At 44.3% G+C, this 13,542-nt stretch overlaps 1 protein-coding gene across 19 annotated transcripts in view; it reads right to left on the bottom strand.

Moving 5' to 3' along the window:
• The window catches only part of CHD2 (chromodomain helicase DNA binding protein 2), a 94,729-nt gene that overhangs the window by 39,390 nt on the left and 41,797 nt on the right, over positions 1-13,542 (bottom strand). For 18 of the 19 annotated variants that reach the window (XM_056346580.1, XM_056346578.1, XM_056346577.1 and 15 more), the window contains one exon: positions 13,402-13,535. In XM_056346580.1, coding sequence (XP_056202555.1) covers positions 13,402-13,463 — 62 coding nt within the window. In that variant the 5' untranslated portion in view covers positions 13,464-13,535. Of the gene's footprint in view, positions 1-3,877; positions 7,217-13,401; positions 13,536-13,542 lie in introns of those variants that run through there. The other variant, XM_056346589.1, reaches the window with a different exon arrangement.

Raw genomic sequence — 13,542 nt, 5'->3', positions numbered from 1 at the left:
GTAGCCAATAACAGGAAAGCAGAACATCAAATAGGTGAATTCACCTTCCCCCCCTTTACGTTAAAATAGGTTTATGTACAGAATATTCACTTAAATGCAGGCACCTCAACAAAACAATGAGAGGCCGGACTATTTTAGGTGGCCAGTATACTCAAATACCTTTGTCCAATCACTCCAACACCTCTTTTTCATTTAAAATCCAATTAAAGAAAATTTAAAACTCATTACAGCATATACCATACATGCTAGTAAGGTATTATTACAAATCCCACGCTTCGCAAACCAAAACGCAGCGCGGCAATAACAATGCTACAAACTTTTAGAACAAGGAGCATCTCTTTCCAAGTCAGCTCTTGATGTCCAGCGAAACGCTTTCATAATATTTAAGGGCATACTGCAAATGTAACGTCAAGAAAGAAAGAGTCAGGAAAACTCTGCAGAGGAAAACCAGATTTTTTTTTTTATTTTTCTCCTTTTGTACAAAACTACAAAAGTAAAGAGCTGCGTCAAAGGCTCAGATTTCCCAGTCCAAAAAAGAAATAATAGACAAAAAAGCAAAAGCCCATGTACAATTGCATACATCTCTATAGAGATCAACGCACGCTACAGAGACGGGATTTTTGATTCAGCTCCTATTCGCTGGTACACCCCCATGCAAATAGGGCTAATTTACACCACGGAAGTAAGTCTTCCGCTCTCGGAAAAGAATTCTTAAAGTATCTACGCGCTCGGGCAGCAGCGGCTCCCGGCTGCCGTGTCGGCGGGAGCGGGCAGAGGGCAGCAGCCGAGCGCGGCGGGAACCGGCTCCACCAATCCCCGCGCGGGGCCGCAGCCCGGCTCCCGGCCGCCATTTTACAACCCTCCCTCTTCCACCATCTTGCGGTTTCGTTGCAGTGGTGGCTGCAGCTCTGGGCCTCTCGGCAAACTCCTAAAATGGAAGAGGCACAGCCTTTTTTTATTTATTTTTTTTTCCCCAGGGAAAAAAAGAAACAGTTGCGAGCGAAAATTTCTAAGGCTGAAGTAACAGAAACAGAGCCTTTTTCCAGCAAGGCGCAGAGGGCGAGCTGTCACTGGTGGCTGCTGGTTTCATTAGCCCAGCTTGGCTTCAAAGGAGACGGGGGTATCGTGGCATTTCGTCCTAGCAGGGTTGGAAAATCAAGCTGAACTACCACTGCTCCAGGCCGGCCGGTCGCTCCTGCCTGTCCCACTCCCTGTCTGCGATAACCAAAGGCCCAGCCATCTCGCTACAGCCTGCTGCCGCCTGGCCCTTCCTCGATGTTTTCTGCAGCATTCAGCCCCCTCTTCTCCCCTGCAGCCCTCCATCGCTGTGCTCTCCCACTGCACCCTGCCAGCACCGTCTACCGTCTCTCTCCCCACTCGCCCACCACCCTGCAGCTTCCGTGCAGCTTCTCGTCAAGCACGTTCACAGACCTGCTGACATCTGCTACCAACGGCCCACTCAAACACATCGCTTTGCAACCGAGGCTACTCAGAGCAAGTGATGACACTTCCCCGCTGGAGAATTTTCAGAGTTCCAGGGTGGGTGGGTTTTTTTGGGTTGTTTGGTTGTGTTTTTTTTTTCTCCCCCAAGAAAACCATGGGAATTTTATTAGGAAGCACTGCCATAACACTTAGGGAAAGGATGCTCCTGCAGATCTAGGGACAGCCGGTTTCCACAGGCCCAGTCCCACAGAGCCTCCTGTGGAGATGGAGACTCAGCCTCCACAGAAGAATGAGACCTGAACTCATCCAAACTGCTAGTGTCACAGCACAAACTGGCAACATCAGGCTCTGTTTGAGTCACGTTGGTGTCCCATGTTCCACGGGAACACACAAAAGAAGACACTTTTCTTCAATCAGATTTACTAGCAATAGCTGGAAGAAATTCTAACCACCCAGGCTAGACTGAGGGCAGGCAGCTTTGGCAGTATTTGTTTAAAGGCAGAACAATAATTACTGGCCTCCTCCCACTCCCGAGCTCTTTGCTTCTCAAGGCCCTAAGCTTTATTTCAAGGACACAGGGACACAGCCGTTCTGCACATCTATAGCCATGATTCATGTGCTTTATCCACATTATCTGGGCACTTTTAATTCTTTTTTTCCAAGATGTGAACTGTATCGTCTGAAAAGAGGACTTCTCTAGTGACAGACAGATGACACACACGTCTGCACACACAGGTATGTGTGCGCTTGCCCTAATAAGAAATATACATGAGACGACGTATGTCCTTTTGAAGGCTGTTGCAAGTAATTCTTTTTTAACGAACAGCCTGTTATCAAGGCAAAAGGGTATGTGCTTGTCTTTGTTTCTACCTTGATACAATCAAATAAGAGAACTGAAAAGGCTAATTCCATAAAATAATCCTTTCTAACTATCACAACAACGATCAGGCAGCATATCTGCCTGCCAACAGAGTATAAAGGACTAGCAACATTATATGTCAAGTCAGGCCTTACACGGTACATATATGAGATTTAAGTCCTCTTTTCAGAAACTGTTTTTAGAATATGCCCTGCTTTAATGCCCCCAAGTTAAAAACCAAACGAGACCCACTTTCAACTCAACTGTAAGCGGAGATAACCTATAATTAATTCTCACAAAAATCATGATTCAACCAGTCCACACTCCTCCAAATTCAGCACAGAAACACTTGTGAACATCAAGAAAGCTACAGCTGCACCATTGGTAACTCCTTTAAAGTGAGAAACTCCTATAAAAATTGAGATCTGCCAAGACTCAGCCAAATACATCTAACTGGTTTCTAAGAAATACTTCAGGCTATAACTCCATTTTAATTAAGAGCCTGCTCCTGACTTGAGGGGGAAGAAAACCAAATCATCCCTTACCAAGAAGGACATGTTCCTTCCAAGAAGTAAGTAGCTGAACAGCACTGATAAGACCCTTTACAATCAGGCATCTAAGTTTACAAGGCAATTACAACGTGCCTGAAGCCTCCAGCCTTAGAGTTTAATATTTCACATACAACTTCATTTTATAGGGGACCATCTTTTCTAAGAGCAGGGGTCCTCAAACTACAGCCCACGGGCCAGATACGGCCCCCCAGGGTCCTCAATCCGGCCCCCGGTATTTACAGACCCCCCCCCCCGCTGGGGGTTTGGGGGGGGGGAAACCAAGCAGCAGCAGATGACTGCCTGCCACTTCACCCGCGCGCCGCCCCCTCTTTAAAAAGTTTGAGGACCCCTGGCTAAAAGCAACAAAACATTTTGTAAGTTCTCAACAAGTACAAACAGTAGATGTTTCCAGAAGGTGGAAGACGAGCTGAAAAAATTACCCAATATGCATTGCTGCAACCAAGAGCTGACAAGGAAATGGCTCGAACGGGCACCTCTTTGCCCGGACTTTTAAAATTTGGCTTTTGATGGACACGACTTGAATTCAGCCCAGGGGATAAAGGAGGATTAATGACCCAAGATCCTCCTACAAGCCAAACTCCTCCTAGCTGTAAGAATTGTTGTAACATTTCAAATGCAAACAAGTTTGAATCCAAACAGCAATGTTCTATTGGGCTTCACAAGCTCAGCAAGGCCTCAGCACCACTGAAACCAACCCATGCAGGCTTGACAAGGTCCTCGGCACAAACTCCCAAGGCTGGATAATATCAGAGACTAGGTAATACCAGAAACCAAGTTTATTGTTACCCACAACATAATAGTAATAAAATAAATTTTAAAAAATAAGCAAACACAAGCTTAACCCGTACGTGTTGTTGGACACAGCTTCACGTGTCCTGTGGATAACTGACACCCAGACGTCCATCCACATCTTGGCTTGCTGCCACTGTAAGGCCAAAGGCAGGCAGCTGCGAGACAGCCCCTCTCCTCCCCCCCCATCCTCCCCCATCTTCCCAGTACTCACTTTGTCCATAGGCCAGCATAGGTTGGGCTGATGGACTCCTCAATGAGATGTTTGAACATGCTGACACGTCAGAAGACTAATCCAGAGAAAGAGCAAAACACGCTTCTGCCGGCTTAGCAAGTAAAATCGCCAGCCAGGCTACAGGAACCAAAGCCTGTGGAAGCGTATCACAGCTGGCAGCGCAGGTGGGCTGCGGAGGAGAAAAGGTGCGCGCAAGACCCCAGTGCTGGGGCAGCAGCAAGCCAACTGCTGGGCCTGGCCACCTGCGGGCGCTCAACCTCTCTCCGTGGCAGTTGGAAGCCAACTGCCCGCCGGCGACCCAAACATTCCAATGCCATGGCAACAGGCTGGTGACATCACCTGATGGAACTCTAAGGTCAGCCCACCTGACCCGCTGCCATTGGTCACCACTGACCAATAGCAGCCAAGCTGCAACTCTCGAATGAGCGGGATGTCTTCTCCAGACCATACCTACCGGTCAGACCCAGTTCTACCAGTGAAAGAGGCTTTTCAGCCCCCACAGCTCTTCAGCAATGGCTGCCAGCCTCACCTGTCCACCAGTGGTAGTGGCCCAAGATTTACTCCAAAACAACACACCACCAAAGCCAGGGCAGGCCACCAATTTAAAACTATTTAAACAGATGTGTCTTCTTAAAGCAAACTACGTACAAACTTTTGTACGCATAAAGGGATGGTGGCAAACCACAGAAGCCGTTAACGGACCATCTCAGCTGGATACCATGTTGCCGTTAAACATTTCCTTTGAATATCTGATCTATAAATGTAACGTTCCTTATTATATATATACATGTATGAAATTTCTACATATATTGCAAATGAGCACCAACAGTTAACGTTGATGCATGCACTCGGGTTGTACAGTAGTTGTAAAACAAGCACCAAACCACATTACATTTCAACTCTAGGCCAAACAAGCATGGGAAGGAAACAAAACTGATTCTGGCTATAGATCACCTGAAGAGGGGATCACATTTGACAGAGGGGATAATATGTGGACCACAGAGGGCTGAGAAGAACAGTTCATGTGATCCATCTCTTGCCTTGGGAAAAAACATGAGCAAGCACTCTAAGCGTAGCCAAGGCCATATATACAGTACACAGAGTTCGTAGGAGAGCCAAGTCAATGACACTCAGATTGTGGTACCGAAGATAAATTAATTCCTAGCATTTTTAATTCCCTTTATTCTGAAAGTTATTTAAAAAAGCGATTGGTGCTTGCCTGTCTCCCAAGGCAAAGATTCTCTGAGTGATAAGCATTTGGAAGGGTCAGTCAAAGAGTTTTTCACAACTTACTTTTTCCTGCAGGCAAAAGTGGAAACAGGGGAAGGGAGGGAAGAAAAATATTCCTGCTACTCTACTATTTGTACCCACGCATGGTATGTATTTCTAGCGGTGATCTGTCTCAAAGCAGGAATTTAAACTAGAAGATAGTAAACGCAAACAACTTTGAATACTCACAATATAATTTGGCCAACTCTGGGCAGGCTTTCAAGGGGCACAACAAACGCTCCTAAGGTTACAGGCTTGCCCTTTCCAGATAACCAATGTGTCCTTCAAAAAACCAGAAAAATGTTTCCCCAAACTCATCTGTGACCTGCAATTTTTTTTCTTAAATAGGCAAGTGAGAAGAACTACCATAGAGAGCACATATTCCTTCCACACCTGACTACAATCTCTGCTTGCAGAGAGTGGGTGTTAATTACATTTACACATCAAGAGGCACAATAGCGCCATGGTGCTAACTGTAACAGTCAGGGATTATGCACTCGGCAGGTATCCTAGCCAAATAACCATCTGAATTGGGCTGTGGGATTTCCAGCCCATTCTGGCCACCACTCCTTGCCCCAGCACAGGACTCCCAAATGCCAGAGGCAAGCCAATCCTGAGCACACTGCCAGCTAAATACCACCTTTGCTGCTCTGCTGCAGCTCCCTGTAAAGCACATCGAGCTATCATGAATGACAAGTATTTTCCAAAAGTGGGGTGTTTTTTTTCCCCTCCACTACAAAGACACCACATTATGCTTGCATAAGCAAGCAAAACGAGCAGTTCATTCATGACTGGGAGAGCTGGCTCGCTCACTCTCTGATCTATGAGCCAGAGGCTGAAAATGCTTGGGATGTTTAGTGGGAAAAGAAAAAAAAGAAAAAGAAAAAAAAACAGCACGGGGACAAAAGGAGTCAAAACCTGTCTGCTTGATTAAGGAGCACCATTGAGAACCTCCAAAGGCAGCATCCTTTTCCTTCCCTGCACAGAAAGGAAAGGACAACGGCCGTTCCCAGACTGCTGAAAAGGGCCGGTCTTTCCCTCCCAAAGAAGCAGCCAAGCGTTTCAGCTCCACATCCACCACTTGTGGGAGGGCGCAGGCTGGCTCCTGGCAGCACCCACCACCAAAGTTCGAAGTGAAAGGAGCCCAGGGGCACACACCTTCCCCTAAGGCCAAGACAGTGGTGGCAGTTAACTCCTTGTGCCCCTCTGCCATTCCAGCCACAGCTTCTGCTTTGTCACAGCAGGGGACAGCCCAACTAAAGCTCCATGGCAGCACAAAGGGAACTCCGGCCACAGGCAGCATCCGACCTTTTGTAAAGGAGATGTTAGATGCAGCGGGGGAAGGGCTAGGGTTCACACACACAATTTTGGTTTAAATTAGTACAGAAGAGGCAATTGTTTTTTTCTCTCTTAACGTTTCCAAGGTTCCTTTAGGTCCTAACATTAAAAAAATGCAGTAATATGGACACTTAGGACCCAGAATCATTAACAAGAACACGAAGGTGCACACATTCGTTTCTGGTTCCAGACGACCTGCAGTTCAGAAGAGGGGAGCCTGACCTGGCTTGAGGGTTTTATTTCAAGTGACTGTTGCTAAAGGCTGGTTTTAGCCAAAAAATTTAGGGGCCATAGTTAAGACTCCATTTTAACGACAGCACAAGGCATTCAAAGCTCTCAACTGGTCACAACTCTGTAGTTAAGAGCAGAGGTTCCTCCCCATGAAAGAGATGCAAATGACTCCTATAATTAATCTATTAGCAATTCTATTAAGTCATCTATACCTAGCAATAAAACTTGCAAGAAACACAAATAGGTACAACACAACTTTTTCCTAAGGAGTGAAGTGTTCTGGAGTCAGTGGATTCTTGACATTGCAACACACTTGTTCACAGCCAGGGTAAAGGTTCATGAGCAATGAAGTGTTCAGCATCCTGTCCGTGAAGCACCGGGTGCTTGGCCAACACACTCCACAGAAGCCCTGCCAAAGACGAAACCAGCACAATACCAGCAGGGAATCCGAGATCACCGTTTCAAACTTTTTTTTTTTTTTTTTTTTAACCTTAGAAGTCAAGGCCAAGAAAACATATATACTGCAGCATAGACGATCTCAGCCCACAGGTAAATATAAAGCAAGCTTTATATTGAGAATTGTAATGCAGCAGCACTGCTGCACAAGTGGCGATGTAGTAAAAGCTACTGCACATTTGGAAAGACTCATCAACGTCTTGCTTATTATATCCAAAAGACATTCCCTGCTCCAAGAAAAGAAGGCATTAACAGCGTGACAGGCTTATAAAAACTTTACTGCAAGTCACTAGGTGTGAATTTTTCATCTAGGCTTTTTCGCTTTCGTTTCAAGGATGCTTTACAGGACAGAAAGGCAGACTTTACAAGCACACCACCACCACCTGTTGAAAAAGCATCTTCAAATGGCACTTCAGCACTCATCTTTTAATGAAAACACATCAGAAAAATTTACATAAAACCATGTCAGTAGAACAGTACATCCTTTGCTAGAAGGCTGCTTGTGTATAATTATGGTAATCCAGGCCATCCCCTCCCACCAGTGGTGGTGGTTTTATTTATTTTCCTTGAGGAGGGGGAATAATGCAGAACAGGATCTTCCCCCATCCATTATCACCAGCTTCCCGAGCTGGATTTCAGCTAGGGAAAACTGGAGATTTAGAAATACTTCTCCATCTTCAGATCTTAGCAGCCTAATTTAACAACATTGCAATTCCTGCTGGAACTGTTGTCTGCAACGTGGAACAAGGTACAGTGGATATATATACACCTCCAGGTTATGTATCAGGAGATGCAGACCCACCCAAAGTAGATTTTAACTGTCTTGAGTTCAAAAGAAGCAAGGCCATGGCATCAGAAGCTTCAGTTCAGTCCCTACACTCCTGTTCACAGGCCCAGGTCCTTAACCCCGTGGCTAATCTCACTGGATCTGCCAACTGGTACCCTCATCTGCTCCTTAAAACTAGGAGAGATAAGCCTGAATAGAGGCCTGCCAGTATAAAAATTCCTCAGAGACAGGTTTAGCAACTCAGTAACCTGCTGATGATAGGAACAGCTTTCTGAGACAAGGAGTGCAACATGAAAACAAAGATGGGACCTGGTTTCTCCCTATACCGAGTTGGAGAAATTACAACCAAACGCCACCACCTTCCCAGTCCTCCCTCAGGGGCTGCTCAAAACTCTTAAGTTAACAGTGGAAATGCTTGTTTTAATGCAAATGAAGTGCGGTTATTGTAGCCCAAATGGGGGCAGACACACTGCTCCCAAGATGCAGGGGTGAGATCCTGTGTTCTCAGAAGTACCCCGACCGCTTGTAAGGGATGGCATGACCCTGTGGCACTGCAACAGATTTTTCTCCGTGAGCCATGGGAGAGTTCAGCTTCAGCTCATGTAGGAAATGGGGGAAGGTGCAGATAAGGGCAACTGTTGCCCTCAAAGTACAGCAGGTGAAACATCAACCCAACAGAAAGCGGAACAGACTCTAATCTACAAACTCAGCCACATCAACTTCTCTTGGCTAAGGCACAAATAAATGTAGGCAGGAGTGGTGTGGGAGCATGCGTGCACACACGTGTACGCAAGGATAGCAATGCCCCGGCAGCAGCACACGCTGCGTGCCACGGAAGCATTTTTGCAGGGTTACAGGATTACCCAGGTGAGCTCTTTATTCCTATTTTCCCATTTTTATTCAGCAAAAGTCATGCATTTGAAGAATATGTAAAATTTGACTAATTAGCTTAAGATGCCTAAAAAGAAAAGTCCAGAAGATACTAAATTTCAGCTAAATGTAGCTTCTTGCAGTTAGTGAGCCCTTTTTATAGCACTGTATGTATCGTATCCGTTCCTGGCAGCAATCACTAAACAGGAAACAGAGAAGTTGAAAGTCTCAGAATTGTGTATTCGTAATTAGAAGAGACATTTCCTTCGAGAGGGTAATGTGAAACAGAAGTAACAAAGCAAACCAAGAACAATCTCCTTTGTGCTGCACACGTTACATCATTATTCATCTGAATTCCTTGCACATTATTCCTTTCATGCTCTGCACTGATCAAGCATTTTCCCTTTTCAAAAAAGCCTCCAGTTTCGGAAGGGGTTAAAGCTTAAAAAGGAGGAAATAAAAAATCCTTGTTAGAGAAGCCAGCAGTGCAAATGAAACTGAAAGACTCAGTGCATACAGGATGGTTGCAACAGCTAAAAAGTAACCCCTCAGCCCGGACGGAAAGTTGAAACCCGGTTAGCAGCATTTTAATAAATGTGTTTAACGTTCCACTCGGCTCAAAGAAAATGAGTTGCAAAACGCACGCTGAAAGCAAGAGTGAGTTTTAGTGATTTAAGAATGCTGAAAGCCGTAACGCTATAAAAAAAAAAGCCAGATGTTCCAGGAATACTATGATATTCTGCAATTCCTTTTGAAGTTTAAAAAAAGAAAAAGCGCCACACCAAAAATAACCCTGTTCCTTTTCAAGTCACTTGGATCTCAAAATAGCCCGCACTATTAAAAAAAAATAATAAAATAAAAGCCAGCGCCTGCCAGATGAGACGAAGCGAGGGAAGGCAGCAGCGGCCGCGCGCTCCACGGCCACGCTCCCAGTGCAGCCCAGCGCAGCCCAGTGCAGCCCAGTCCAGTGTCTGGGGCAGGCGTGGGAGAGGCCGTGCGGCGTGCGCAGCCATCACGCGCAGGCAGGGCTCTGCCTCCGCACCAGCCGCCTGTTACCAAGCGAGCGCAGCCAATCGCCGTCCCCAGCGAGCACAAGATGGCCTTTGAACTCCCCACCAGCAACTTCCTGCTGTTTTTAGAGTACACACAGTGCAATGCAGTATGTCTGTCAGCTATGCGGCACAAAGGAACAGCCATTTTGTGACTGAACTGGACCCGCACCAAAATGCCAGGCGGTGCAGCCTTCCCCTCTCCTTTCACAGGGAATCGGGGCTCCCCCAGCGCCAGCGAAACAAGAAAGGGATGCCCTCCGCTTTCATCGGTGGCCAGGGAGGGCAATTTTTATTTAACATCTTCATTTCCCTCCTCCCCCCCCTCCAAATCCTCTTTCGCATGTAACTACATCTTCATAAAATGGCTGCCACGTCAAACGAGGGTGTTCTGCTCTGCAAAGGCTGCAGCACACACCGCAGAGCACTCTGCCTCTGTAAGGTGGCTGCCGAGCAAAAAAACCACCATTTCAGACCTCAGCCCTCCAGCTCTCTGAACAGAAGACGGGCTGAGATCTAACCCACCACAACCTTTATTTTTTCCCTCTCCCCCAAAATGATGTTTTAGTGCTAGAGACGCCAAAAGCTGGATACAGACACAAGGGTTTCTTCAGCCCTGCTGCTTCTGTAGCAGAAACCGTTCTCACACCGGTGTTATTTAAGAGGTGCAAGAGCAACTGCAACAGATGCAGGCCAGGGGAAACTGGAAGAACAACGTATCCACTGCGTGTTACTTACTATCCCCTACAAAACTCACTCCTGGACTTCAGGGGGACCCCCAGCCTACCTCTCACCTCTGAAGTTCACATTAGGGTTGCACCAGGGATGTACCCTCTCACACCACCTGCCTTTCAGAAATGCAGCACAGAAGATGCTAGAAAACACACCAGGATTTTGTTCAATTATTTAATGCAAGTCCCAGGTACACAGGTGGTGGTTATTAGTAAACGCAGCATACCAACTTTTTTCCTAGGTGGAGAAAGTTGCACAAAAATCAATCAGCTTCAAGTTTGGAAAGATTTACTGTCAATATACAAAGGACAGGTGTTGGCTGTTTGGCTAGAAAGGCACCAAGTTACACCCCTCACCTTACAAACTGCAAAGAGTTAACACCATTACCCTCCCCAGGAGGAATCACCTATTTTGGGACAACTCTCAGGTATTCTTATTCAGCACATGCCTTTGCATTTCCTTAGGACTGGAGAGGCAGTCAATTGCAAACATACTCCCCAGTTAGGACACTAAGGTGGTACACAGGAATTGTATTTTCTTCTGCTTTAACACCTTTTTCTAGTCCTGCATTTTCACTTCTCCTGCCCAGGTGAATGGCACCAACCATATCTACCTTTTCCACCCATCGCCATCACCCAGGCCTCCAAACAGGGATTTATCTAACAGGACTTCATGTATTTCCACAGATGCTGAGCTGGTCTCACAACTGGGGAGAAAGCTGGCCAGCAGCACGTGAAATGCAGACATCAATGCATTTCTGGGCTAAAGCACAGCAAAGTGGTGGCTTTACTTCCTAGAAATCATTTCCCCTACAACTTCAAGTCAACCTCAGGAAGTAAAGCCCATTTTATGACATTCAGCTGACTCACAGCTCAGAAATAAGCTCGATGGGGTTCACTTACAAATATCCTGTGCTCAGTTGTTGCCACACTTCAGGTGAGTGGACGTTACCCACAGCAAGTTTATTTTGAGAAAAAAAAAAAATTGTAAAGGGGGAAAAGGGTGATCTCACACAACAGGTGCTACATGTAAATTGATCAATTACCACAAAATCTTTCAACCAAAACACCAAAAGCACACATAAAGACACACCATGCATATGTTAATACTGCTAAGGACAAAAACCCCAAAGGTCTTCTTTCTCTGGAACTACTGCTAGATGTCTCCAATTACACCTCCTGTTTAGCATGATATTTCTAACACCAATAAAATACCTTAATTTAAATTTCCTGAACAAATTATACCCATTATTGCTCTTGCTGATAATGTGCACTTCAAAAAAAAGCATGAAGATTTAAGTAAGAGAACTCGTAAGTAATTTCTAAAAAAAGCCTGGCTTTTCCAGCAATATTTTGTGTGTCGTATTTACAGTAAAGGTAACACTGTTTGAAAGACTGATGTGTTTTTAAACCTGCATTATAAAAGCTCTGTACAGGTGCTATATGTAATGCTCCAACAGTCCCTGAGGCTAATTTAGTTAATAATAATTTCAAATTAAACAAACTTACCCATATCCATTTTAGGATTTAAAATTTGACTGCAATTTTAATACATCCAGAATACCATCCACGTTTATACTAGAAGGGTACAGTAATTTGATAATAGATATATACTCCCACGGTATTTCATGTTTGTGTGTTTAAGGAAGGTTAAATACTGGACATCAAGAATACTACTCAAACACCTGCAAACATCACACAGAGCACATGTGATACAACAGACAGTTCAGAATTCTTTTTTATTAATGTTGGTTAAAAATTACTGAAGACAACACCAGAGAAAAATAAACAGGCCACAATTCAATTAAAATTAACAAAATGCAAAACTCAACTGTATTTACAAACTAGGAAAAAAATGCATATAGTTTAATTTCCAATTTCTGAAAAAGCCGACCCTTTAAATACAAAATGAGCAATCCAGTAATTATACTTCTGCATTCCCAGCAAACAAACATTTCCAGTATTTCGCATTTTTTCCACATCAAGATTAAGTTTATAAAAATCTGTAAAGAATCTCATTACTCAACAAAAGTAAATAAAAACACTCTGAGCAAAAATACATTAAACAAACAAGCAAAGCATTTGGAGCCTCTTGTTAACAGTACCAGTGTATATTTTATGATACAAAATGCTATCCCCAGCAGGAGAAAGTCTGGTTAAATTGTATAAAAATATTCTAAAATACCTAAACAGTATCAAAAGTTCTACAAGCTCAAATAAAATTTGAAGTAAGGGGTATCAGACAAACAGGCATTTTTCAGTTTATATTTTAAAATGAGCTTTTTTTCATTCATGTAACTTTTTCTTGTGTCTATTTACTATAATTTACTACTACACCAGGCTTCTGTATGGCCCTCAGTTAAAGTTTAGACTTCTGAGATTCTTCAAAGAAAAATTTGCCTTGTATGTAAAATGGTGCAATGCAGCAATGGCTAAACCGACAAGGTCATTTTTCACAGCACAAAAAACCTAAAAACTGAAATTCAAAAGCTGGAAAAACATAATACAGAGGAAAGGGCTCCCCTGAATAAAGGTACAGTACCTTTTGACTCTGACATGGGCCCTTAAGTCACAACACAACTTTCAGAAATTGCTACCAAAAAAAATTAGGGTGTGGCATGCTAACAATCTCAAGGTCATTCCTTAAAAAGGAAGCAAAATCAGTAAAATGTTTTGTATTAAGCACTGACAGTAATCCAAGGCTGTCAAAGTAAACAGTGTATTCACAGGTTTTACAAAAAAAAAAAAAAAAAGAAAGTTGATAGGTCATACCTCGATGCATTGCTGTGGACTGAACCCTCCTCTCCTTGGCTTTTGTCCTTATTTCTCATCATCTTTTTATTCTTAAATATTAAGAGGGGGTCAGGGGTGTCTGTTTGCTTTGAAGTCCTGTGCCCAGGTATTTACTGTCAA

This window comes from Falco biarmicus, chromosome 7 (assembly GCF_023638135.1).
Source record: "Falco biarmicus isolate bFalBia1 chromosome 7, bFalBia1.pri, whole genome shotgun sequence".
Classification (NCBI taxonomy): domain Eukaryota; kingdom Metazoa; phylum Chordata; class Aves; order Falconiformes; family Falconidae; genus Falco; species Falco biarmicus.
Note: the sequence above shows the minus strand (reverse complement) of the source record. Positions and strands in the feature narration are given on the sequence as shown.